Source organism: Colossoma macropomum, unplaced genomic scaffold (genome assembly GCF_904425465.1).
Source record: "Colossoma macropomum unplaced genomic scaffold, Colossoma_macropomum, whole genome shotgun sequence".
Classification (NCBI taxonomy): domain Eukaryota; kingdom Metazoa; phylum Chordata; class Actinopteri; order Characiformes; family Serrasalmidae; genus Colossoma; species Colossoma macropomum.
This window is the reverse complement of record NW_023494790.1, coordinates 16,064,952-16,090,298: the sequence shown is the minus strand read 5'-3', so window position 1 is coordinate 16,090,298 and position 25,347 is coordinate 16,064,952. Positions and strand designations below refer to the sequence as shown.

At 39.0% G+C, this 25,347-nt stretch overlaps 2 protein-coding genes across 14 annotated transcripts in view; both read left to right on the top strand.

The window, feature by feature from the left end:
- The window catches only part of ablim2 (actin binding LIM protein family, member 2), a 91,030-nt gene extending 86,339 nt beyond the window's left edge, over nucleotides 1–4,691 (top strand). For all 13 annotated transcript variants that reach the window (XM_036572329.1, XM_036572338.1, XM_036572335.1 and 10 more), the window contains one exon: nucleotides 700–4,691. In XM_036572329.1, coding sequence (XP_036428222.1) covers nucleotides 700–813 — 114 coding nt within the window. In that variant the 3' untranslated portion in view covers nucleotides 814–4,691. The remainder of the gene's footprint in view (nucleotides 1–699) is intronic.
- A 559-nt stretch (nucleotides 4,692–5,250) lies between these two features.
- afap1 (actin filament associated protein 1) overlaps nucleotides 5,251–25,347 on the top strand; it is an 86,023-nt gene continuing 65,926 nt past the window's right edge. The window contains exon 1 of the mRNA XM_036572325.1: nucleotides 5,251–5,377. Coding sequence (XP_036428218.1) covers nucleotides 5,356–5,377 — 22 coding nt within the window. The 5' untranslated portion in view covers nucleotides 5,251–5,355. The remainder of the gene's footprint in view (nucleotides 5,378–25,347) is intronic.

Genomic DNA, 25,347 nt, shown 5'->3' with positions numbered 1-25,347 from the left:
GGTTATATTCTCACAGTTATTATTGCATTTCTACTTTGTCTTTGCCATATACTCTTAAAAATAAAGGTGCCACAAAATGATATCTTATAGCGAGGAGATAGAAGAAACACTTGGTTCCCTAAAGATCCTTGCAAACCATGAGAAAAAGAGATATGTTAGTGTGGAGAACCTTTAAAAGGTTTAAAAACGTTCTCATAATGTTAAAGGATCTATACCAAGTTTAGGGTTCTTCCTATAACCTATATGTGGAGATTCTTTAAACTTTAGAAAGGTTTTTTTTGCATTCATACATTTGCAACAAAGGTTCTCTAAAGAACCACCCACTAAGCTTTTAAAGGAACCAAAAGTTGTTCTTCACACCAAAGAACCCTTTTAGCACTTTTATTTTTAATAGTGTATCAAAACCATCTCCAAATTTATACCTTTATAGGAAAAGGATCCACAGTTTTAGCTTCAAAAAATATGTTAAATCAAGTAAATTTACACCATTTCTGTTGGTCTATTCATCATAAAATGTTTACACAATATAAAGAGCACCTTGTGTTTTCAAATGAATTTGCAGGGTTTTGCTATGACAGCAACAATATGTAAAGTTCACAGTAAGAAAGCTTTGTAATATCAAGTGTAAGAAGTTATTGGTTGTGATTTTGAAATAGTCTTAGCAACCATCTGAAATGTAACTCTCTCCCTCACTTTCAGAGGCACTTGTCACCAGAGGAGTTCTTCCAGGTTTTTGGGATGACCATTGAACAGTTTGACCGCTTGGCTTTGTGGAAGCGAAACGACTTGAAGAAAAGAGCACGCTTGTTCTAAAGTCCCCCCGGCGAACTGCTCTACTCATCTGGCCTGCGTATATGGAGAGATGAGGGAAAAATAAAATTATATATGCACTTCCGTTCTGCTGCATACTTGCTGTCATCTCATCTCACGCTGAAGAAGAGAGGAGCGTGCAGGACACTGTCACTTTTGCAGCCACAGTGTTAGCCACCTAGCTTTGTGTACAAATGCAACACTATACGTGTCTGAATGTTGTTCAAACAGGGAGGGAGGAAAGAGTGTGGACTCTATACGCCTCTGCTTCTGTCTTTGGGCTGTCTCTTTCTTGCTTATCTTTGTGATACATGCATTCTGGGCTTTAGAATATAAGCCACTTTCTCTACGTTTTTATACCGTTGGAAACCATGCCTGTCTTATCTGTGTTTGTGTGTATGCTAGTGCGTTGCTTCAGTGTGTTCTTCTCTTTTTAATGCTGTCAGATTGTCCAGGTTCTTTGTTTGCTCTAATGAAAAAAAAGCTTTGAATTTATTTGATTGAAATGTGTACATCATTGCCGCATGAATATATATTACAACACAATTGTTTCAGTTTTGCTATGTTTGGCAGTAATTGTGTTGATGTAATATGTCTTATTGGTGTGGAATCCTCTGTATGTACACATTTGAATTATGCACTGTAAAAAAGGATTTGTTGTTAACTTAAAAAGGTAAGTAATATGGCTGTAAGGTAGTCTCAGTTTGCAGATGCATTTGTTTTTTCTGCAATTAGTTTGGAAAATTGCCTTCTGCTAGACTTCATGCTAAAACAGTGGTGATTGATTGGTTATTTTACATGCCAGTCAAATGGCCCTTTCCTGTCAAAGTAGGCGATTCCTGGCCATGTTATGCCACAAAATACATGGGATACAAGAGAACCTGACCTTGTTAACTTAAATGTTTGAGGTCAGTGAACTCAAAATCCTACCAGGTTAACCAGGTTACATAATTTTTCAAGTTAAAAACTCACATAGTTTTTAGTGTGGCTTGCAATAATTTCTGAATAACATGAAATTCTAGCTTAGCAAGGTAGCAGTTAGAACTGTTTCTACTGATTTCAACTTAAATAACTTTCACATAGTGTGGTGACATAAATATATGACGCACTGTAGTTGTGCATCTCTCACTAAAGAAAAGCCACCCAGCTGAAATCGAGGTTTTTGTTGGTTCTGCTGTGTGGTTATAAATTTAATTTATCTGCTAATTTTTAAAACAAGCAGGCTTAATCAGAAATTGGTGGGGCATCACCCTTTTACTTTAAAAAGTGGTAGAATGCCAGCTAGCTTGCTGATCCAAGAGCAAACTAAAAAACAACTTTTTGAGGCAGCCAGGTTAACCTACTTTTCAAGATAAAACCATTTTTACAGTGTTTAAATTCAATGAATCACCTTTTACAGTGGTTTATCTTTATATGTCTGCGTCAGATGTCTTCTTCGGTCTGTTTCTCCTCTAAACTGTCTGTTGTCCTCCATTCATTTTTGCTTGCCCCTCTCTTCCTCTGCTTCCTCAACACATGACTCAGTTACAGCTTGGTGTGTGATACTTATCGTGCTATTTGGAGCTCGCTGGAAGCTCATTCAATCCTCTGGGGCTTCAGCATGAATGAGCCAAAGACTCTGCCTCAGCCTCGGCCAGCCAGAGCAACAGGTCAACCGTGTTTAGGTCAACACAACAGTGCACCTTATACTGCGTTCTTTCTGCCTGCCTTGCCATCGCTCCCTTTGCTAACAGTTGGAACATGCCTCAGCCTGTTGCTTTTGCGTGTCTTATTTTGGAGTGTCCTCACTGTGAGATTTAGTTTGCATCAAAATCACGATGAATCAATAAGCTAAATATGATTTTTCATGCATTAATATCCCTTATTATTTAAAGGCATAAACATCAGATTCATATTATCAAATGTTATGGCCACACTGTAGCCTTTTTGATTACATTTAACACATATAACATATAATGCACTTAAAACTTATTTTTCTACTCTACTTCTGTCTCCTGCGAAGCTCATGAAACACTTTATCACAGTTTGCGTATGACTGCAGCATTGACTTTAGCATGGAGACATGCCAAGGTTGTAGCATTTAGCCGCGCTAACCTACGCAGCACTTGTAACGCATGTGGTTCAGTGATGCTTCACTGAAAACCAAATACAGTTGAGTTTCGTTTTCTCTGGTTCTGAATAAATGTGTGTACATACAATATATAAATACCTGGAGCAGTTGCAGTGCCGCTTTGTTGGCATGCACTGTATGCAGTTGAAATTATATTAGTCATAACGAGTACTCTAGTATCTCCTCATACATGGGTGGTTTGGTTTTGCTTTGCATTGTGAACCAGATTTACTGCAGCCTTTATCACATTTTAATGTGTGAACATGAAGATGAACTTCATTTTCCAGTCATTCGTTATGTTTTGGAAATTGCAATTGCAACCAAATGTAACATGGACTAAAGGCATTTGTGCATTTAGTCCCATGAATGTGGCAAATGTGATGTGAGATTGTAGTTTAAGTAACAACAGCCCATCTAAAGCAGCAGTATCAGTTCAGGTACTGTGGACAGAATCTTATCAGATACTATCGAGTAATACAAACCAACCTGGCTCACCAATGTTTTCTTTTAAAATGATAAAAGACATTTTTCTTCTTTTCTCGAATTCTAACCTGTTAAATCCAGATGTATAAGATAAAGGTTCTATAGGCACGTTTAGTGTCTCATTTATTGAATATCTTCATACATAACTTCTATATCTTGTTCTATATCATAAAATCTTTATGTTTTAATATATTTTATTGCACAACAAGGCAATACACTATCCATTGCATTTATTTAACGTTACTGTAGAATGTGCACAAGCAGCTTATATGTGAACATTTTTCATGCAGTCATATCTGGGTTTCGCCAATCATGCCAAAGTGTTCCACTCACATGGTCGGACATATCTCTCATTTTTAGTATATTTGTGTGCACATGCATACGCATGCATAACCGGAAGGCTTCCCCAATGGACCATGCTGGGTTGGGTTGCATGGAAATTCTGCTTTAGTCTTATTTGAACAGCTGTAGGCGCTTGTGTTTGTGTGTGTATGTGTATGTGTGTCAGCATCCGTCTCTGGGAACGCGTCGGTGGATCACGTAAGATAAGTCAAGTACAGATCTTCAGGCTGCTTCATTGTTGTTCTCTCCTTGAAAAAACAGTGAAAATCAGAACCGGGCTTGTCCCACAGCCGATCAGCTCATAGATCTGCTTGCTTTGGTCGAGTCTGTGTTTTATGATACTCTGGTTTGCTTTTGAATTCAACCACCCAATGATGTAATCAGCAATTTTATTTTGTTTTTGTGATAGAAAACTTCATGTAATAAAAAAAAGTCTATCTGAGTGTGTGAAAGTGAGATATTGGAGAGTGGCCTAAATGAGCTGTGATCAGGCAATTTTAGAGGCCAGTGTAGCCACATTGCTGATTATGGTTCATACCTTGGAGTGAATAAGTTTAGCCAAACTATGTTTTTTATTTGTAAGTTTGGGACTTTTTTCTTCTTCTTCTTTTCTTTGTAAAAGTGTATTTGTTTTGCAAAACATGTTGAATGTAACACAAAAAAGACAGAGTTGCCAACCAGTAAAATTTGTTTGGGTTTTTTGTTTATTTGTTTGTTTTTTTGTGCTGTGTATGAATTAACACCTGCATATCCTCAGATATAAATCTAGGCCAATGCTGTCATTTTGATGTAGTTGTGGCTGAGCAAAAGTTATAGATTTGGGGAAATGTGAAGGTTTAAATCTATACTGTTACTAAGCCTTAATGGCTTTTTGTCTTCATTTGCTTTGCTGGTTTGCAAAAAGTACTGATGTTCATCTTTCAATAAATGTTTCATTCGGCTAGTTTATCCTTGTTTCTTTCAGCTAGTTGACCAGTGCTTACCTGGAAGAAAGATGGAGATAGATAGATGCCCTTCATATGTGAAGAAAACATGGTTTTTGCACACATGTTAAAAATTTGTTATCAAATGTGTGATCATGTGAAAAAATATGTGATCACATGTGAAAAGTTGTGATACTTGTAAACAATGTGGTTTTTGCACATTTCATTTGTAAGGGTAGGTAGGTAGATAGATAGATAGATAGATAGATAGATAAGTAGATAGATAGATAGATAGATAAATAAATGGATAGTTGAAGATAGATGCAGGTCAGGACAGGTGCACTGTAGTCTTTAATTCATTGTCCCACAGCCCTGGAGTGTGTAAATAGATAGATGGATGGATGTTTGTAGTCCAAGTGAACGCTCTCCCTTATCCGCTCATATCTTGAGAGAGTCTTATAAAGCGAAGAGACCACACCTCCAGCCTACTGCTATTGGCCGCGTATCAGTGTGGCCCGTCGTCTGATTGGCTGCTTCAGCTGTCAGTCTCTCCGTTGTTTGACAGTCTGTGGTGCGCGCCCCCTTCATCAGCGCTGTGTCTCTCTGAGTGCTGGACGGAGCTGCGGTGGACATTCATCAGTGAGTGGACGTTCAGCCTTTATCAGCCCATCAGCGAGGAGCACAAAGATGACAGGAAACAGCAGTAAAGGTAAGCGGGGGCGATTCACACGGCTTTTTCATCCGCACATTTACAGCGGAGAAATCTTAGAGCAAACTTCCATTGTTGCCAGTGCAGTGAGTTTGTCACTTTTGGCTGTAGAGCTGCCTCTCTTCACGCCTTCCAGTCGATGCTGAAACCTCTCAGTAGTTTTAATTCAGCATGTCCGGACAGCCGGGTTTAACCTGATGATGAGGTAGACTGCTATTGTTCACTGGTTGCTCATTCAAGCACGTGCAGCCGCGACGTGCTCTCAGTCAGACGGTGATTTGGCTCTGTGTAAAGCTCAGCTGCAGCTTTCAAAGCACAAAGGAGCCGTAGAGCACCGGGGGTTGATCTCGTGGCTGAAACCGGTGGGATCAGCTGGTGAGGCGAGACAAACCCCCCTGTCCTCCCCCCTACCCCACCCCGGGGCAGAGAGAATGATAATCCTGAAGGGGGAGGGTGGACACCCTTTAAAAACCCAGAGGAAGGGCTGCGTGGGAAGAAATTATTTAGAACAAATCCAATTAATCTAGTACAGTAGACACGAGGAGGCGCTTATAATTGGCAGTGAGTTGGATTAATGTTTTGTGTGTGGGTGGGTGTGTTTAATAGGATGAAAAATAAACCCATAGAGACCCATTCAGTGTACATTATAGGCTCCCAAAGTACCTGTCTATCTATCTATCTAGCTATCTATCTAGCTATCTATCTATCTATCTATCTATCTATCTATCTATCTTTGACCTATTGCCTGTTACCTCCTTGTTTACTCACCTTACTATTGTCCCCAAGAGGAAGTTCTTATTTTTATGCTGGATGTTTGGGTTTGCTCTATGTTTATGTGCATGTTGAAGTTCAGTGAGGATGTTTTTCAGATCCAGTTCAATCCGCGTTTTTCTCCCACGAGCAGTTAACAATGGACCAGGCATAAACTGACATCCTGTTTATAGCCAACTGATTGATTTTGGACTGTAGTGACACCAGAGGATTGAGGCACAAAGTCACTGAGACACCACCCTGTCTCTCATGTCCTATTAGCCTGACCTGCTCACAATAGTCAGACAAGGTCATACAATCAGAAAGAATCCACTGGTGCAGGCCAAATACAACCAGGCCGGGAATATGATCTCTTTTGGAAAAACACAGATAAGACACAGTTTGGACAAAGCTCAGGCCAAGAAGAGAAGGATCTTTGATCGATAGCCAGTGATGGGTGTGTCCCAGCATCTCAAGACTCCTTTTGAAAAGAATGTGAATGGCACCCATTTATATTTCAGAGTAATTTTTGATTTAGGATAAATCCCCCCGTACAGATAATTCTGTTTTATTGAGGTTAAAGATAAATGCTGGTGAACAGCACTCTTACTCTCAGAAACTATAATACCACCAACCTTAGTCTGGTGGGCAGTATGAAGGGTTTAGTTGAGGTCTGCAATGAACAGTAGTGGCATATCCACCACAGAGAATAGTCTCAGCCCCAAAATTTGTTGATAATGATTTGGAAGGTTTAGATGTAAACAAAATCACTTATAGTAATAAGTGTATGCTGTCTTGTTTTCAAAATGGTCATATAAAGGTATATTTTCCTTTCTCCTGTTACATGAAGGTAATTTCGAAAGTGCTTTTGGTTTGTTGTCTTGGTTTTTATTGGGCTTTAAACACAGTGAATTTGCTGGGTTTTATGGTACATCTTTTAAATTAGGCAGTCTTGCTTCCTTTACCCAGCAGGTGATCTCTCGGGAACAGGAGCAAACAATTAAAGTCCATACATTCAGGCATAGAGGATCCAGACTATGCCATGCAGTGTTGTTGTCTTTGAAAGTGAACCAAGGAGATTGTTTAACTAGCTAACTGAAAATATGTTGACAGTAAGTGAAATTGAACTATCTACGTTCTGCCCATGTGTGTTTTTGTAGCAAAAAAACAAAAGGCAAACTCACTATTACACATAATGGGAAAATATGACTGGGTAATATAACATTATTTATTGTTATCATTATTGTTATTGCTATCATCCGAGTGGCGCAGCTGTCTAAGTTTTGGCTCTATCATTAGGACAGGACATTGTAATTTGGATCCTCGGTGATGCTACAGCCATCCATGGCTGGGAGTCCAAGACAGCACCTCTCTGGGTGGACAGGATGGCCCCACCTCTCCCCCCAAAGACTGCATAATTATTCCTGTTTAATTTGATTTAATGCAGCCTGGTATGTAAAATGCTGAATACAAATCATTGTATTCATAGTTTTTGATACTATTTTTGTGTCATGCATCCCTCTGGCTCTGACAAACTGAAGGACTCCATTTCCCAGAATCCAATACAATATACTTTGTGAGGTATTGCTTCTCCTAGTAGAGCTACTGAGCATTTCCTGTATGCTATTTTGTCATATTGTCTTCTGACTGTGTTTCTGGATTTTCTGACTTTGACTTTTTGCCTTTTCACCTTTTTGGATTTGGTTGCCTGATCACTTCTTTGTTATGTTTGTCCTTTTCTGTATTTTGTCATTTTTGAACCTGGCCTACGCCTGTTCACCGACTGTGATTCTTGTCCAAAATGAAGTAAAGCCTCATTACTTGTTTTTTAGCATGAGCGTCTGGCTGGTTCTGTCACATTACATTTTAATGTGCCACTGCTTTGTCTGTTAGAACTTACACGAGAAATAAATATTGTGACATTTCGTGTATCATGAAAACCTCTTGCAATATCATGATATTACATTTTTGCCATACCGCCCACTTCTATGGGAACATATAGTACACAACTGCAGGTTTAGCAAAAATGTGTAAATTATTTGCATTTGTGGGCAGAGGATGGATTAGCCTGTTGCATTATATGCTAAACAAAGTCTGTATATGCCAACCCTGCTCCATCTGACTGAACGGAAATGTGCTGCATAATTAAATTAGATTATACAACAACTCAATTTTGAACGTACCGAGAAGCATGCGGCGGAGAGAGCCATAGCAGAAAAGGGGGTGGACCTGGTGAGGAGAATCAGACACAGCATCACTCATCACAGCTGAAAGTGCTTATTGTTGTTTTCATCCTCACTCACATATGTAACTCACTCGCCACAATTGAACAAAGCACAGTGTGGAACATGTTCCTTTACCACAAAATTTACAGCTTGTTGTCAGAGGGCTGCTGGAGTTATTCAGGTTCAGGCAGGGTCATGGAGGCCAGGGAAGAGAATCCTGCCCTGCTAAGCAAGCATTAGCATGTTCATATACGCCTCATTTCAGGCATTCTGTGAAGAACCCACATGCGGTTGGTTTGGCTGCACAGTGCATTGCGGTGAACCTGACACTGGAGCCCTGTCACTGCACCCATGATGAATATGAATGATAAAAAAAACTCTTTGTTTCAGTGAAGCTGGGTTCTATAGGGGAAAGCTGGTGATATTTAATCTGTATGGAAGCAGATAGCCTGGCAGCTGGCCTGATTCTGCCTAACGTATTGACTCTTGTGGGCTTCGATGACATCACCATTGGACATCTGGGCCTACATAGTCGCAGCTTGTGTGTGTGCATGTGTAGGTGTAAGGTAAATCTGCTGGTGAGTATCCTGGTGAGAGATTTTGCTATCAACAGACAAACAAATACAAACTATGTTCGGCTTCAGATTATGATAAAAGTCTATAATTCCAGTAAGCAAGAGTTATGGTTAGTCTTGCTAGCTGCAAGTGTGCAGATGTGCTGGGCAGAGTGGACTGGTATAAATGTGAGATACAGTTATTTTGTCTTACTGTGTAGCTACAGATGTAGCTACATTGTAGCTGTCATTAAAAATGCCCACTCATTACCATAACCACAGGAAAAAAGTGAACACAACACAGAATCACCTCATTTAACTTTTTACAGCACTATAGGTGAAGAGTTGAAGATGGCAGTGCTCTTGTGGTTTATCCACAGTACTGAACCTTGTTTACGTTACCATGGTCATCTTCTACTACTCACTAGTTAGGTGATTAACCTATAGAAGCTCGCACAGCTCAGTTATGTTCTCATCATTAGAAGAAACAATGAAGCATGCGAATGTTGTGTTTATTTATTACAGTGAAAAAAGCATCTTTTCATGCCTTTTTGCATGAACAGTGGCAGCATGCAGCGGTGTAAACATTACCATGGTGACCAAAAATCGATGATTATCTAAGCAGAGCTTTGTCAGTCTCTTTTATTTATTTAAGGGGGAAAATTGTCATAAGGATTCAAGACCTCAGCACCTTTACCCATGACAACCATACATTTTATAATAATTTATTTTTATAAATTATTTTAAATGATCAACATTTTCATGATCCGCTGAAAAGCCTACTTTTTTGAATGTGCAATTGATAAGTTTAAAAAAAAACCTTTTTAGGTTTATAAAATTTGACTTAAATTGTTTTATCTATTTATTTATGTAGTATATCATGATTTCATATTGTAATTGTCCAGATAGAGGTATAACACTGCAGCATGGTATTGTCATATGATGAAAAATGTGGCAATGCATAGTAGAGAATGGGCTTTCTGTTACTTAAGGCATCCAATGAAGATTCCATTCTTAGACCAAAGTTTGCAGACAGCCAGCAACAGTCAACAACCTCCACCAATATGATTATTAGTCGGCTGTGGAACAGCATGGATAGAAACAAAATTTTCTTCTTTCAAATTTTGTTCAATATATTGTGAAAATATTACGTTGTGAACCCAGTATTAAGAGTTGAATTAGACTGTGATGATATTGTTACACTGCTACCAGATAGTGGAAAGTATTGTGACGGAAACTTCAGTTCATATTGACCACTGCTAGTGTAATTGCTGTAGCTCCCTCTAGGTAAATCACAAACACAAGGCATTCCTCAAGCTACAAACATTAATAATGCACGTCCATGCTGTCAAAAATGCAGTGAGAACAAGATAAATAAATACACAAATCAGTTTAGTGTGAGTTTAGTGTAATACAGCAACATTCTTATAGAAAATAACCGTTAAAAACAGATCTCACAACACAAATATAGCTTACATAATCCGTTAACCCGAAGGCTAAGAGCCATTAAACATATGGATAATTACCTTGTGGAACATTCATGAAAACATAGATGTGCCATCACATTAGTATATGAACTCCACTAGCATTTAAGCTGTAGGCTAACCCATATCTATAAACATAATATGGAAACGTACATATAACCTTGCCTACCTCATTGGTGCATTAACTCAAAAAGAGAGAAAACTTAAAACTTTTACAAGTCTTCACATAATTCCAGTCTTCATGAACTTTAATATACAGCAACATTTAAAGCTGTATATTATAAGCTTAACATGTGCTCTACTTCTCATCTTAATGTACAGAACGCACCAATGTAAAGAGTCCAGCCCATATCTATGATACAAGAGAATTGGTTCTTCTATGGCTTATACAGGTGCATTTTAGACATACATTATAAAATATGTTAATTATTTTTATGTTAACCAACAAAATTTGATTATGAACTCAAACTGCACAAGTGACCCTGACAGTAGTTACAGCTAGTGCTAGGCAAGTGCTGCTGAATTTGGCTGATACGTTATGATTTCTAGTTCTGTAAACTACAGTCAGCCAGGGCTCAGACCACCTCAGTTAGAGTTGTGTATGAGTCGGGTCTCATCTGCCCCTAGTTGGATCTATTTAATCTTGAAGAATTGCAAAGGGCTGTGTGTATATAAGAGAGTGAATGAGTTTAGTAACACTTTATGGACTTCATGATATGCATAAGCATTGACGAAAACACTTAAAAAGCAAGACTTGAGTATTTATGAACAGCTTGTGTTGTGACACTTGGCACATTTTTTCTAACATGTTTACAAAGCCATAACAGTTACAATGTCAGCATTCACAAGATGACATAGACGACTTGTGGAGTAAATGACATTGTATTAACACAAGGGGCCTTAAATTAAAGTGACTGAAGAGCCCTTGTGTCAAAACAAAGTCATTTACTTCATAACGTCTTGTCGTCTTGTGATTACTGGCATAAGCTGTTTATAAATATACAAGTAGTCCTTATAAATACTTCATTCAGTGGTAATGCATGTGTTATGGAGTCCCTACATAGGTAGTCATTAAAAAGGTGTTACTGAAAGGTTTTCTCCATAAAGACAATTCTTGTTGAATTTTAGATTTGTACTCTTCATGCTCAGTAGTTTTGTGTCTTGTTACAAACTAACAGACTTCCTGTGGGCTTTGTCTAGCAGACACTGCCTTAGGATACACTAACACACACCGAATCCCACAGTCTCCAATCAGTTTATTTAAGTCCCAAATGTAGCTCTTGTCTATGTGTTTGTGTGTGTGTGTGTGTGTGTGCGCGCATGTTTGTGAGTGTGTTTGTGTGTGAGACGCAGACCCAGCTGTGAACAGCTGCTACGTCTCTTTCTTGCTGAAACTCTAAATGAGCCCCTGGCCTCTGTTGTTTATGCATTAATACTGTGGATCAATGATGCTGAAAAGAGGGATTCCTGGAAGAGATGCACTGAGCCAACATTTTATATCCCAATACTAATTCTGCCAGTACAGCCAATACAGAGTACTGATCCAACACCTGTGCTCTGTTAAGGCACTGTTTTGTAGTAACAAGTACATAAACATAAATATGCAGCAGAGGCTGGAGTACTATTGTGAATATAGGGACTTTAATCATCAACAGCTTCAGGAAATTAGAAAAAATCGACTGAATTAGCCTGTGTCTTTGCAAATGTTGCAATGAATTCAATGAAGGATTGAGCAATAGTGTTAAATAAAATTGTAATTCAACACATAAGAAAAACATGAAATTATCTTACGTTTTAGCAACTACAGCAAACTGATTTTGTGCTGGAGTAGAACAGAAGGCCATAGTGGTAGAAATCAGGGATTTAGCAAATTCAGAAAAAAGAGAATTCAGAGAATTGTGGCTGCCATAACTGTACGGGCAGCCTTGATTGCCCTTTTTTCCCTTGAGGTCCATTTCTAATATTTGTATAGGTGTGTGTACCAAAATAGTAACTTATTACCATTTTCTAACCTCTCTTTATGCCCTTAGAATTAACCAGGCTGTTTTGGTAAATGTGCATTTAAGAGTGGTGTAAGATAAATGAGCTTTGTTCTGATTGGCTGTCTTGTATTATGCCTCTTTCAAAAAGCACCTGAACCTGAAACACTTCTTATAACTTCAGTGCGAATGAGCGGAGCTAAAGTGCTGTAGGCTGAATGTGAGATTTTGCAAATTTCGAAATGATATTGTTCTTGAAAAGTCATAAAAGTGTAACAATTTTATAAGAGTCATCTTATAAGGTACAGTATTGAATCTAGTTTGGTGACTTCCGAATAGTATCCAGTTCATTTATAGGTATAGGTGCCAGTGCTGATCCTGTATATCAAATCAGTGCGTCACATATTGTATTTCTTGTATGATGGCAGAAGTTACTAAAGACACTTTTACAAATGGCCTTCTTTGACGTGATGTGATGTTGAAATATGCATTTTAAAGAGAGGTTGTGTTCCTGGAGTATGAATCAGAGTCCTCTGCTTGAATGTGCTTTAATTGGCATTGAAAGTCATGTCTGTGTTTGTGTGTTTATGTGAGAGGGGAGGGAGTCACACCTTTTTAGCTGTCAGCCATCCATGCTTTCTCAGCCTCTACAACATGACCGGACTGGAGTCTCATTATTGTAAGTTAAGCATGAAAAACAAGGGATCAGAAAGTAAGTGTGCGATGTGAGAGAGCTATAAGAACACTGGAAGAATGAGAAAAGTGCAGTCAGATTTGAGCAGAAATCCCATTGTAGTAAAACAAGGTATTGGGCTGGGGGGGTTGGGGGGGTCAGTGGTGCAGGGTCCATGCAGCTCCGTTAGGATTTCACATGCAGACAGAGCCTTTGGCATGTGTGTGTGTGTGTATGTGTGTGTGTGTGTGTGTGTGTGTGTGTGTTGGCTGTGAGCTGTTTGTGTTAAAGCCAGGTGAACTAAAGGCCTGTGAGTCACTGTCTGAAATGATGGATGCTTTAGGCTTTTTTCTCTCTCTGTCTGTCTGTCAGTCTCTGTCTCTCTCTCTCTCTCTCTCTCTCTCTCTCTCCTATTAATGTTTTCTTAATGATTTCTAACTCTCCTCAACAGCAATAATTATTTGTCTGATTTCAAAGCACACTAGGCATCTGATGATGTCATAATTGTCACTTTTTAAATCAGGATTGCCTCACTTCAACCCAAATGAGAGACAGAAGTAGAGAGAGAGAGAGTGAAAGAGAGACAAAGAGAAGCAGAGAGAAGACAGCGAGAGAGAGAGACAAAGAGCACAAGAGTCAGAGAAGGAGAAAGCCTGGGTAGACATGCGAAGATGTGAACACAAGAGACTTTTACTTTCATTTCATAATTACAGAGGTAGGTAGAGTTGCGTAAAGACACACTCAAGTATTGTAGTATTGTATTAGTATTGCATTATTGTAGTATTGTATATAGTATTGTAACTTCAATGAAGCAATGACTCAAGAAAAAAGAAGCCTAACCAAAAAGTTGTTAATAAAAAAGTATGAGGCCTAAGAACTGCTCAGGTATTGAGTTCCTTATAGAACTTAAGGGGCACTCTTCTCTTTTAGGATCCCTTTGTTCTAAAATAAAACACTGAAGCTAGAAAGTAAGGGTAAGCGTGGGCAGTATGATGATGTTTATCATTATTGTGATAAATTACATCACAATATGCTTTTCAGAGCATATTGTGGATTTATAGTACTTAAAGAACATTGGCCAATTGTGTGTTTCATTCATGAAAAAGAGAGCATAATTAGTCATGTTTAATTGGATTTGGTGCAGTGGTGCAGTGTAGTATATAAAAGATTAATATTATAATATGATAAATTAATATGATTTGTTTTTGATAGTATTTTTTAAATGTGAGACCATTCGTCAATCTGTTACAAGTTATCAAACTTCAGAAAAACTACATGCAGATTGTATGTAGAGAAAATGCCACAATACGCTCCCCAGTCAGATGCGTGACCAATCACAAAACAGTCTGCAGTTCAGGTGCTGAATCAACAGAACAGAATGAAACCTGAAAAAAGGAATTAGTCACCTAATGTGAATGGAAAAGTGGAAGTAGTGAAGTGGAACTGGGTAAAAAAGTTAAAATAATCACTTCAAAACTTTACTGAAGTAGCTTTAACTACTGTGTGTAACTAGCTACTGTCCGTAATTATGCCAAGAGAAATGGCAGTAAGAGAGGTTGTTAAAACTGTGGACACATCACAGGTAGGGATGGTTCAAGATAGAGTGATGCATTCGTTTGTGTTCACAGGCCGTAAAGTCTGACGTCCTGGCTCAAAGTGTTCGCCACTGTGCCCTTCGTTACACAGCTTCTGTAAAAGCTCTTGATAGCTAACAGATGCTGGTGCAGGTAGCCTAAGATAACAGACACATACAGAAGTCGGCTTAACCCAAGTGAAAAGTTAAAAGAGGACATTGCATACAAAACGCACAGTACTTATCTACAGTGGTGATCTGTAAACTGTATGTACTCCTGTCCTGTGTGGTGTTTGAATGCTGTTTATGTTGTCATTATTGATTGTTATTGTACTGCCATTGTATTTGTTTAAGGGGCAAACAACATACAAGTAGGAATTTCATGGCAAGTTGTGCACATGACTTGCTAAATATGATCAATATTATTGACTTATTCATACTTATTTCAATTTCTAATTGTATTAAGTTTGTATCCAAGTGAAAGGGCACACTGTTAGGAAAGATTGGGTGTGTTGTGTATTTTATTTATTTATTTATTTTCATCATATAGGCTGACTTGAGTTGACGCTGATGTTTTGGCAAGTTTATTGGTCATTTCCAACCTGCTTAGTTTCGAGTAGCTTCAACAACAACCTTTAAATGACACCCTCGATGTGATTCTGAACAAAGATCACGGTTTCTCACTAGACTGAATGGGTTTTTAAACATTCTGTAAAACATGTCCACTTCAGGGCAGTTGTTACATTAGAACTCATTTGTGGGCGAAGCGTGAAGTGGTCATCTGAATTCCTATAAGATGATGCGCCTGCTAAAGCAATAAATAAACCTTTGGAGTAATGCATGAGTGTCAGTATTATTTTATCCATGCTTGTGTTATTGTTTATATTATATTGCTGTATATTGATGCAGCATTTCATTTGACCTGTACTGCCATCATTAACGAGCTGTAACAGTGAACTGCTCTCTTTACATATCTTCTGCTGACTATCCACTTCTCTTTCTCTCTATATTTCTCCTCTTCCCATTTTTTTTCATTTCTCTGTTGTTGTTCTTTTAAGGTGATGGTGCTGCTGTCATTTTTATTCCCCTCTTTGAAATCTTGCTTTCCTGAAAACATGCTCCAGCTGTGTTGTGAGTTGCTGTTCGTGCAGGTGTGAGTCTAAGGCCTGGTATTTGAGGCCTGAGGCATCTCTCTTTTCATATCTCTCCCTTCTGCTGTCTTTTCTTCTCTCTCTTTACTTTTTTGGTGCCAGGCTCTTCTTTCCAACAGACTCTTCATATTTCAGCACTGCATGCTTGCAATTCCGCACACACCTCTTTCTCCTCATTTTTCCTCACCCTTGTGGTATTTTAGCCCCTTTTACCCTCCATGAGTGTAAAAAAAAGTTATTTTTGGTGTGTGAGATGTTAATGACAGCAGCGCAATCGCTTTAGGGCTTCAGAGGTAAAATGCTTAGTGCCAAAGTATGTTTGTGGAGTAGAGGTTACAGATTTGAGAGAATTTGATAGCTCTGTTTTTGTGTCCAGTACGTTTTGCTTTTATGTTACATCTAAAAAACATTTAATGCAGTTTAATGTAGAGAGAATAATTGTAATTGTAAGTAATTATAAATAACTGTGGACCATTTCTGTTGGTTGATTCATTGTGAAGTATTCATGATATCTGAACAGGAGGCATGTATTAATTATTTTTGAAGTGGATGTTTCCTTGAAGCTTGAAGGTCTGAAGCTCAACTAACATGAACAAAATATGTGTGCGAGTGCAGACGAATCAAAAGTAGGTGCAGCTGCAGTATGTGTGCACGATGCTTCTGAAATGAATGTGCAATCTACTAAGACTTCTGTTAATCATGCAAAACTATGCAGGACTGCCTGCTAACAGTCCGTTCATGAGGTGCAGGGAGATGAAGAGATATCAGTGTTAATATATAAGTTATTTTCCCTGACAACATTCTACAAGTACTTTCACTCTGGCTTACTGAAATAATGGAATTTGTGAATAACATGCACTGCATGCATGTTTCAACCACATCACAACATATTTGCAATGCCTTCTCACTTACATACATCTAATCCTGAGAGTTTAAACATTTTTATTCTGGGGGTAAATATTCAGCACACGTTTGAGGCCTGTGGTGCTCTGTCTGCAGCCATTGTTAAAGGAAGCCTCTCAGTAGCACGGCTTTGAGACACTAATGCAAATGCATGCCTGGTTTTAAAGGCAGAGAAAATTCCGCACAAAACTGGCTGCTGCTTGTTGTTTGAACTTCAGTAAATCGAGCAGAACATGTAATCAGCCACACTTTCTGCACAATCCTCCCTCACATGCATACAGGACTGGGCAAAAGTCAGAGGCCACCATTCATTTAATTAATTTCAAAATCAAAAGGGCCATTAAGGACAAGTTATTCATTTTTCAGCATCAGGAAAAAGGTAGACAACAGAAAATTACACAAAGGCTTCCAACACTTAGTTTTTTAGTATTTAAAAGTCCACCCTTGGCCTTCATTACAGCTTCTGTTCTTTTTGGTAGACTTGCTTTCAGTTTTTCAAAGAAATCTGCAGGAATTTTTTTCCACTTCCCCAGAGTTCAGTCATAGAAGTTGCTTGCATGTTCTGCTTCTCTCTCTGTGTGTGTTTTCTCTCAGTAATTGCCCAACTACAAATTTAGACTCATCAGTCCATAAAACTGTACTGCACTGAAATGACCCGTTTCAGTGTTCTGGTTCTTGTCTTGACAGCTACACATCCTTTCAGACTCGTAGTGCTGTAAAGTTTAAGGACTATTTATCTGATGGTGACTGTTTTAGTGGTCTGCCAGGACCTGCATAGTTGTTTGTGGTCCCAATTTCTCATTTATTTCCTTTGACTTTCTCCTTCCATAAGAACTTGGACTTAATTGCCGTTTAAACTGTACTGTGTATGATGTAAAGAAACCCATTCTGCAGTTTTCCACACACATGGCGCATAAATCGTGTGTTTAGGCCTGTGTGCCAAATTCCTACATAACGCGTGCAGAATGCTTCCTATTTGTGACTGAAACTGACACAAACAGCTTACACATATATACACAGTCCTACAAAGTCTACCTCAGGCTGGAAGATGCTTCCTTAACCATAAAGAAGCTGTTGTGCTCCTCAGTGCGGACTGGATTTGCGGCAGCTGGATTTGCCAGACCACTTCTTCACTGGAAACATTTCACAAATGTCTTGAATTCCTGATTGGCTTATTTATGTAAATCATCTCGCCTAATATTTGAACAGAGCCAAAAAAGAGAGGGAGCTGATTGAAGAGTTTATTATGTTTGCTGTAAAAATCAGTATATCTGAGGTATAAAATGTTTCCTTTAGATGGTATCACATGTTTTCGTGTTGTTCTTTGCGCTCCCTGAGTTTTGAATGAGGGCGGTTTTATGGAGTGTGTGAAGCTTTGAAGTTCTGCCTCTGAGCTACATGCTTCAGATGTACCATAGTGGGTTTTGTGTGTGTGTGTGTGTGTGTGTGTGTGTGCACTTCAATCATATGCTAAAAATCTTTGTTGTGTTCAGAAAACAGTCATAGATCTAGCCTGGCAGCTTGTGGACTGTTTTGGTCTTGTTTTCCTTTAGGCTCAATAGGGTGTGGAGCTGTTTAAAACTGGGCCAAGGCTTTAGTCTATGATCCCTAAGGAACGTTCTAGAAACGTCTGTCTGGAAGGTCCGTCTCCTGCTCTCCATAAAACCACAGCAGTTAAAATTCTCACACACACGTATATGATGATGTTGGACTCAAAACCCACTGGTGAGCTGCCACTTCGAAAGGTGAACATTCTACCAGTTCTCCACTACTCAAATCTGCCAATTGGGTAGGGGGGAATAACACTGTTGTCTTTGTCCAGAGGAGTGAGCTTGTACACTGCGCTAACTGTGCTACACCACACACATACACACACACACACACACACAAACTCTGTTCCTCCTGATCCACTAGGTTTGAATCTTTATGAAAAGAACTTCTTTATTGTTTCTGTCGTAAGCAAAGCCTGTAATTAATTTTTTTGTGTTATTATGTTTTATATCTTGCAAAAATGCCAGTTGCCCTTTGCATTGAGTGAACATTTCATGACCAACGAACCAAGAGAAATAGTCCAAAATCGCTTAGTAACTAATTTGGTTACACTTTATTTTATACATATTTAAAAAAAAAAAGATTATTCTTTTAAGGTTCTATATAGAATCTTGAACACTCAAAGAACACTTTGCATGATTAAATGGTTCTTTGCATTGTGAAATGGTTCTTCAGATTGATAGAGAAAGTTCTGCATATGGTTCTATTTAGAACATTTTTGAAAAAGGTTCTATATGTTTTGTATATTCTATACTTTTTCTTAGAAGAAGACAAAAGGGTTCTTCTATTGTAACAAACTTGCCATTTAGAACCCTTTTCAAAAATGTTCTATATAGAACCATATACAGCACATTCTCCATCAATCTGAAGAACATTTCACCATGTAAAGAAACCCTTTAATCATGCAAAGGGTTCTTTGAATGTTCTCGGCTCTATATAGAACCATTTTATTAACTAAAGAACCCTTGAAGAACCATCTATTCTGGCTCTACTGTAGATGTTTAGTAAATACTCACATTGTTGACAGTAAGTTGTGTCTTAAATGTGACCACGTTGACATTGTTGAGGTTTTTCAAGTTATAATAACAGATGATAACATTTTGTTCTTCATCATCCTGGAGGTCCAAGACTTCATTATTACAGCATCGATTACTGTATGCACATCTCTTTGAACCAGTCCCAGCACTGTCCAGTCAAGTAACCATAGCGTTGGAACCCAAAACTGCTTCCATGCCGTGGAAGATATTGCAAGTCTTGCAGATGATGTCATGCTATGTTGACTACTATGATGGTTCATTACATCCAAATAAAACTCCACAGATGTCCACGTCCTCAGTGTGTTTGTGTGTGTTTTGAAGATGGTTGTGTTGGCATGACATTTTGCATCTTGGACAGCGGCTCAGTGCAAATGTTTCATTTTTGCCAAAATTAGTTTTAAGCAAACAATTTGGACCGGTCATTCACCGTTTTCATAGCAGAGCTGGTTTAATGCTCTTTGCTGGAAGGTCATGGTGGTCTCAGGAGGATTTAGGCTTTTTTGCAGACACTCTGAAGAGATGAAGTTTCTGCTTTTGATCACAGATACGCTCACACACACATTTTCAAGGGAATTTCGCTGCAAGCCATATACAGTAAATGTCTGGATGTGACTCTGCAAAGGCCTGCCATGTTTATAATTTGTTTTTGGAGCATCACAATCATACTTGCAAACATACACACAGGCATGCGAGCACATGCTCACATAACCAGCCCAAAGAAGAGAGACAGAAAACCCAGTAAGACCATCAGTCAGCCAGTAAAGGCTCTTCCTGCATCAAGGAGGGGGTGACAGGGACGAGCTGTCAGTGTGTGTGTGAGAGAGAGAGTGTGAAAGGGGAACATCAGCATTATTTCCACCCACACTCATTGGTTATCATGAGACTCTCCTCCTCCTCCCCTCATATTCCTCCCTCTCCTCCCCCTCTCCCTCTTTTTTCACTCATCGTGTGGATGGCTCCTCTATTTGTTGTTTCTGTCACTTAGCACGCTAACGGTTGAAGCTCTGCAGATGTTCTTTGAATCTCTCTTTTTTCAGCTGTTTGCTGAAGTATCTCTAGTTTTAACTGTAATTATGCCCAGGCTTAAGCTAGATGAATATTATGGATGTTAGAGTCACACTGGATGAGCTAATGGTCAGCTAGCAGAAGCAACTCTTTGTTTGTAAATCTCATGCCTTGATTTGATTACTATTTATTGTATCATAAAATCGTAAATAAAGATCACCACAATTCATTTTATTATAGTTGCTTAAGAACACTTAAGTGTAAATATGACTTCAGGAACTATTTACACAGTAGAGAAATGGAAACAATAAAAACAATCCAAAAGACTTTTATCGCAAGTATTTTATTTTGGCCAAAAAAATAAGCATATACTGGATTCAATACGATTATAACTGACTATAATGCAGTAAGGCAAAAGATCTTTGCTTTACAGATTGTATTGACAGGTAAGGGCTGTGCCTAAAACCCTCCTTATCTATGGTAAAAATACTGAAACACATGGCGTGGAGTGCCTTATTGCTTTTATAAAGTAGTGACTACATACAGTATAATAAAATACACAATATACACAAATGTCCACTGAATAACTTATTATTAAATTAATTACAGTAAACAATTTGCCAAGAAAAGCAGTTTTTTAGAGTAATGGACTGCTGAACGAGGACAAGAACTTTCACTCACAGTATGTGCTAGCCTTTCGTCCATGTGGAAGGGAACTACCAGACACGCCTACTGCTTTCCTATAGGCCATGCTAAGAAAGTGCGTGTATACATATTTATTGCAGAAACCTTTAGCCTATGTATGTGTGTGAATAATGGATATTTTACAACAGCTACAAACATGGCTCAGATTTCAGGACCGGCGCTATCCATTGTTTCTGACACTAACACCCTATTCTTTACTCTTTCACTCTCTTTTATTGCTTGGTATTTACAATTTACAGGTGATATTATAGGTTAAATACATGTAAATGTAAATGTATATCAATGGGTTGCTGATGGCACTGCATGAAATTGTGTCTCTCTTCTACCCTCTAATCCCCCAGCCCCCGTTTTCCTTTCTGGCTGTATTGTGATAGGATCTCTCTCACAGCCCCCTGGTGGCTAACTGCCCTCTTGCAGAACCCTGGTGGGTTACTGATGACTGCGCGTGAACTTTGCTATTTCCGCCCACAGAAATATGGTATCCTCCCAGGAGCGTTGTTACAAGTGTCCTGTGTGAGTGCGTGTGTGTTAGGAGTGTGTATGCGCTTCAGAAGTGGACGTTTTCCCCAGAACTGCTCTGTGCAGAGGTCAGTGCGCTAGTCCAGGTTCAGAGATGCCAGATCATTGTATCATTCAGATCATTCAGAGATCATTCTACAGTGTGTGGGAAGGTGGTTGTGTGTAGGTGTCATGTCTGGCCTTTTATTTAAGCTTTGCTTTCTTTAATGAACAGATAATGTAATCACCCTGTAGTGCAGTTTATTGCCATAGAACTGCTGTTTTGACACACTTGAAGAATCATTGCGTATAAATTGTATGTAAGGTCGCCACATAAGTCCCTGTAGTCTGTAATTAGAGGACTACGCATGATAGAGATCAGCCTGGACCCACTCAGTGCTTCAGCCTCCAGTCTCAGTCATGCCACAGAGAACGGCCAGGTCAGAGGAAATGAGTGCAGAGTAGGATTTGTTTGTGGATGTTTGGGGAAGGATGAGTGAGAGATGGAAGCTTCCTGCCTCTGAGCTTATGCATCTTGTATGAGGGCAGATTGCGTTCTTAATTGTGTTTTTGCCCCACTCCCCTCCTTCTCTCCGCCCTGCCCCCTTCGGGGCTCCCAGCTGACTGGAGCCATAACAGACTGTGAGGCCACCGCTACTGCCCAGCCAGATGGTGGAGTGGGCCTGTGTGTGTGTCTGCATTTGTTTTCATACATTTTCAAGACAAAAATGTCCTGACTTTGTAAGAAAACATTATTTATTAGTATTATTATTCTTACATATAGGTATTTCCATGTATCTCCAAATTTTGAAGGACAATGTTTTTTTTTGCTTTTAATGTAAATTAATATAAAGAGATTTTATTCCAATTAATTCTGGAGCATTTCTATTGGTTCAGTGATCACACAACGAAATTTTCACACAAAGTAAAGGATAGCTGCAGTTTTCATATGATGTAGAGAAACAAATGGAGATAATATTTTGTTTGTTTTGTTAATTTTTTTGGACAGCAGTAATAAATGGGACATATTATTAATACATATAGGTATATATTATATTAATTATGACATTATTACTATAATGCTACTGGGACTTGTGTATGATCCCACATCCTGACACTGTATGAAAACAAACCATGTGTGTGTGTGTTGACTGATGATCCTGCTGAGCTGTCCTCCTCGCTGTCCGTCTGTAGCTGATTGGCCGTGAGCAGCTGGTACGGATGAGGCTGTGCCTGCTGCTTGGGTGTGGACATAGAGCCATTAGCATGACAGAAGGAGAAAAAATAAAGGAAAAGAAATGGATGGATGGGTGAATTGGATGGCTGGATTGCAAAAGAGAGGAAGTGGTAGAGAGAAAACGAGGGAGCTGCTCCGAGGTGCTTAAAGAAATGTGTAAAACAGCGTGAGAGGAAGCTATCATACAGCCATTCATTTGAGTTTCCACTCTGGCTGCCATGTCAGTGTTTCAGTTTGTGGTTTGTGTGCGTGTATGTGTGCGTATGTGTATGACTTTAGCTACTTGGGAGTGACTCATGCTGCTTGCAGGTGTTTTTAATGTATGCACGTATGCTCTTCATTGATAAATTGATAACTGCGCTTGATTGTGGTTGTGCATATGGCTTTGATGTGTAGGGAGAGAATCCGCCTAACCACTTAAGTCTATCGGAACTGTTGCAGAACTGTTCTTTGTCATACTTCACTGGGGTTCGTGAGGTTGGTGTGTGTCTGCGAGTTTAAAGAGGAGGGGATCCTGTCTAAGTGACCCAACCCAAACACATCCTGACACACATCCAGTGTCTTACACGAGAGAAATGTGTGTTGAAGCGATGTCATGCACGCGCTAGTCCTGACCTAGTTTTGCATGCTCCTTACTTTCTCTCTTCCCTCCTTCCTTCCAGAACTGAGTGTTCTGGATGGGATCCAGGCCTATATACTGCTGCTCTTCCATATGTGCTCCAGAGTTCCATGAAGTCAGTCCTGGTGTCAAATTGTGCAACATTAGCCCAGAGCTCTTACCTCACCACCATATAGCAAAGCACATTAATGACCAAAATGATCTTTGACATTATTGTAAGCAATACTAGTTACAATTATTAATTGGACTCATTGTGTTTGAGTCCAAATTAGTCATGGCAAACTTCATGGAAATGTGTTACTGTTTGAACAGTGGAAATTCCTATATTGTACTAATTTGATATGTTTGTAGTTAGAAAGTTGTAGCTGGAAACATAGCAATACAATGTGTATAGTTCAAAATTGAGTGTGTTAATTGTTACTAGGGTCTACTTGGGCATGAAATTGAAGGCTGAACCCGACCTATACCTACGACCTTGAAGCATGGATCCGATCAGGCCCAAATAGCACTGCTAAATTTGAGACCCGAACCCAACCGTACCTGCTCGGATGCACAAGATTGAAGCTGGCCACTTATTTACCAGCGTCTTATTCAAATTTTCAGTTCGTCTTAGATGGTGCAGCAGTTACATTCTGGCAGGGCCATTTAAGGTGGAACAGAACATTTGAATATGAGGCTAACTTCAGCTTTGAGGCACAAACAGAGATGATTTATGACAGACACAATTTAATAGTGCTTTGCTTTGCTCCTAAGCACTTGACTTCCTGGAATAAACTAGCATTTTACACATCTGTAATACTAATGCTAATAGATTTCAGGTCTGGGTCCTCCTGGTCTGGGTCTTGACCTGGACTCAACTTGTCTAAACTATTGGTCTTGACTTGAATTTGGTGTGTCCAGATCTCGGTCTTTACTCTGACTCACCTCTAATGGTCTTGGCTACAACAGTAGGTGTCTGGATACAGAAAATGTTTAAAATGATATCGACATCCATACTGACATATACGTTTTTATAACATGTTTTCTGTAGTTGTTTCCTTAATTGACTGACCAACATCATGATTCAGTAAAATTTGATGAAATGTACTACCTTAAGAATGTAAACAGGCTGTGTGGGATTAACCTAGTCTAAACAGTCTTGTGTTGATGATGATGATGATGAGGATGATGAATGTGGTGAGCTCACCAGGTCAGCACTGTGAGGAAGGATGGCTCTCGTTAGCAACTCTCTGTTCCAGATCCTGAAGTTTCCAGTATGATAAATGCTTCCTGGCAGTGTAAGATAATCCTACAGAGTGTATGATTATGTGTGCATTGTGTCTTAATTCAGCACATGTGGAGAATATGTAGCATTTTGTCAATAGTATTGCGCAGTGTGTGGTATCTGAACATCCTTGATTAACAACTGCTGACCTGTTCCTTAGACTGCAGGAAGACTTTTCAGAAAGAATCCAGAACAGACATCAGCATTCCAGCCCCTCTGTGACTGGGCTGTTGTCTTTGTCGATGGACTGGCTCAAAATTTGGGGTGGAGGAGGTGAGGGAAGATGTCCCTCCCATTTCTTAAAATGACATGAGGTCATTTTCCATATTTTTGTGACTTGTTCAATAGTATCTCCCACATCAGTGATCACTTTGTCATTGCATCATCATTTGTTGATCATTTGCCACAAGGGTTATTATAGTCCTTCTTCTTTCTGCTTAAATATCACTACCTTCATAATACATATTTTGCTGAAATATTTATAGAGGAATGCAGATCAGACTAAGCATTTCAATCACATACACTGGAAACTACCACTGTAACAAAATGGAATCTCTATACTGAAGATGTATCAGATAATTCATGATAATTCAATGATAATAATATAAGCTTGCATTTAAATACCATTCTAGCTTTTATTCCCTTAAATACTTAACATGTTGTGATGCTGATAAAGAGTAAATGTTGAAAAGAATATCACAATCTTCAGTCATTCTAATCATAACCAGCACCTTCATAGTATATTTCAAATCTAAATGGTAA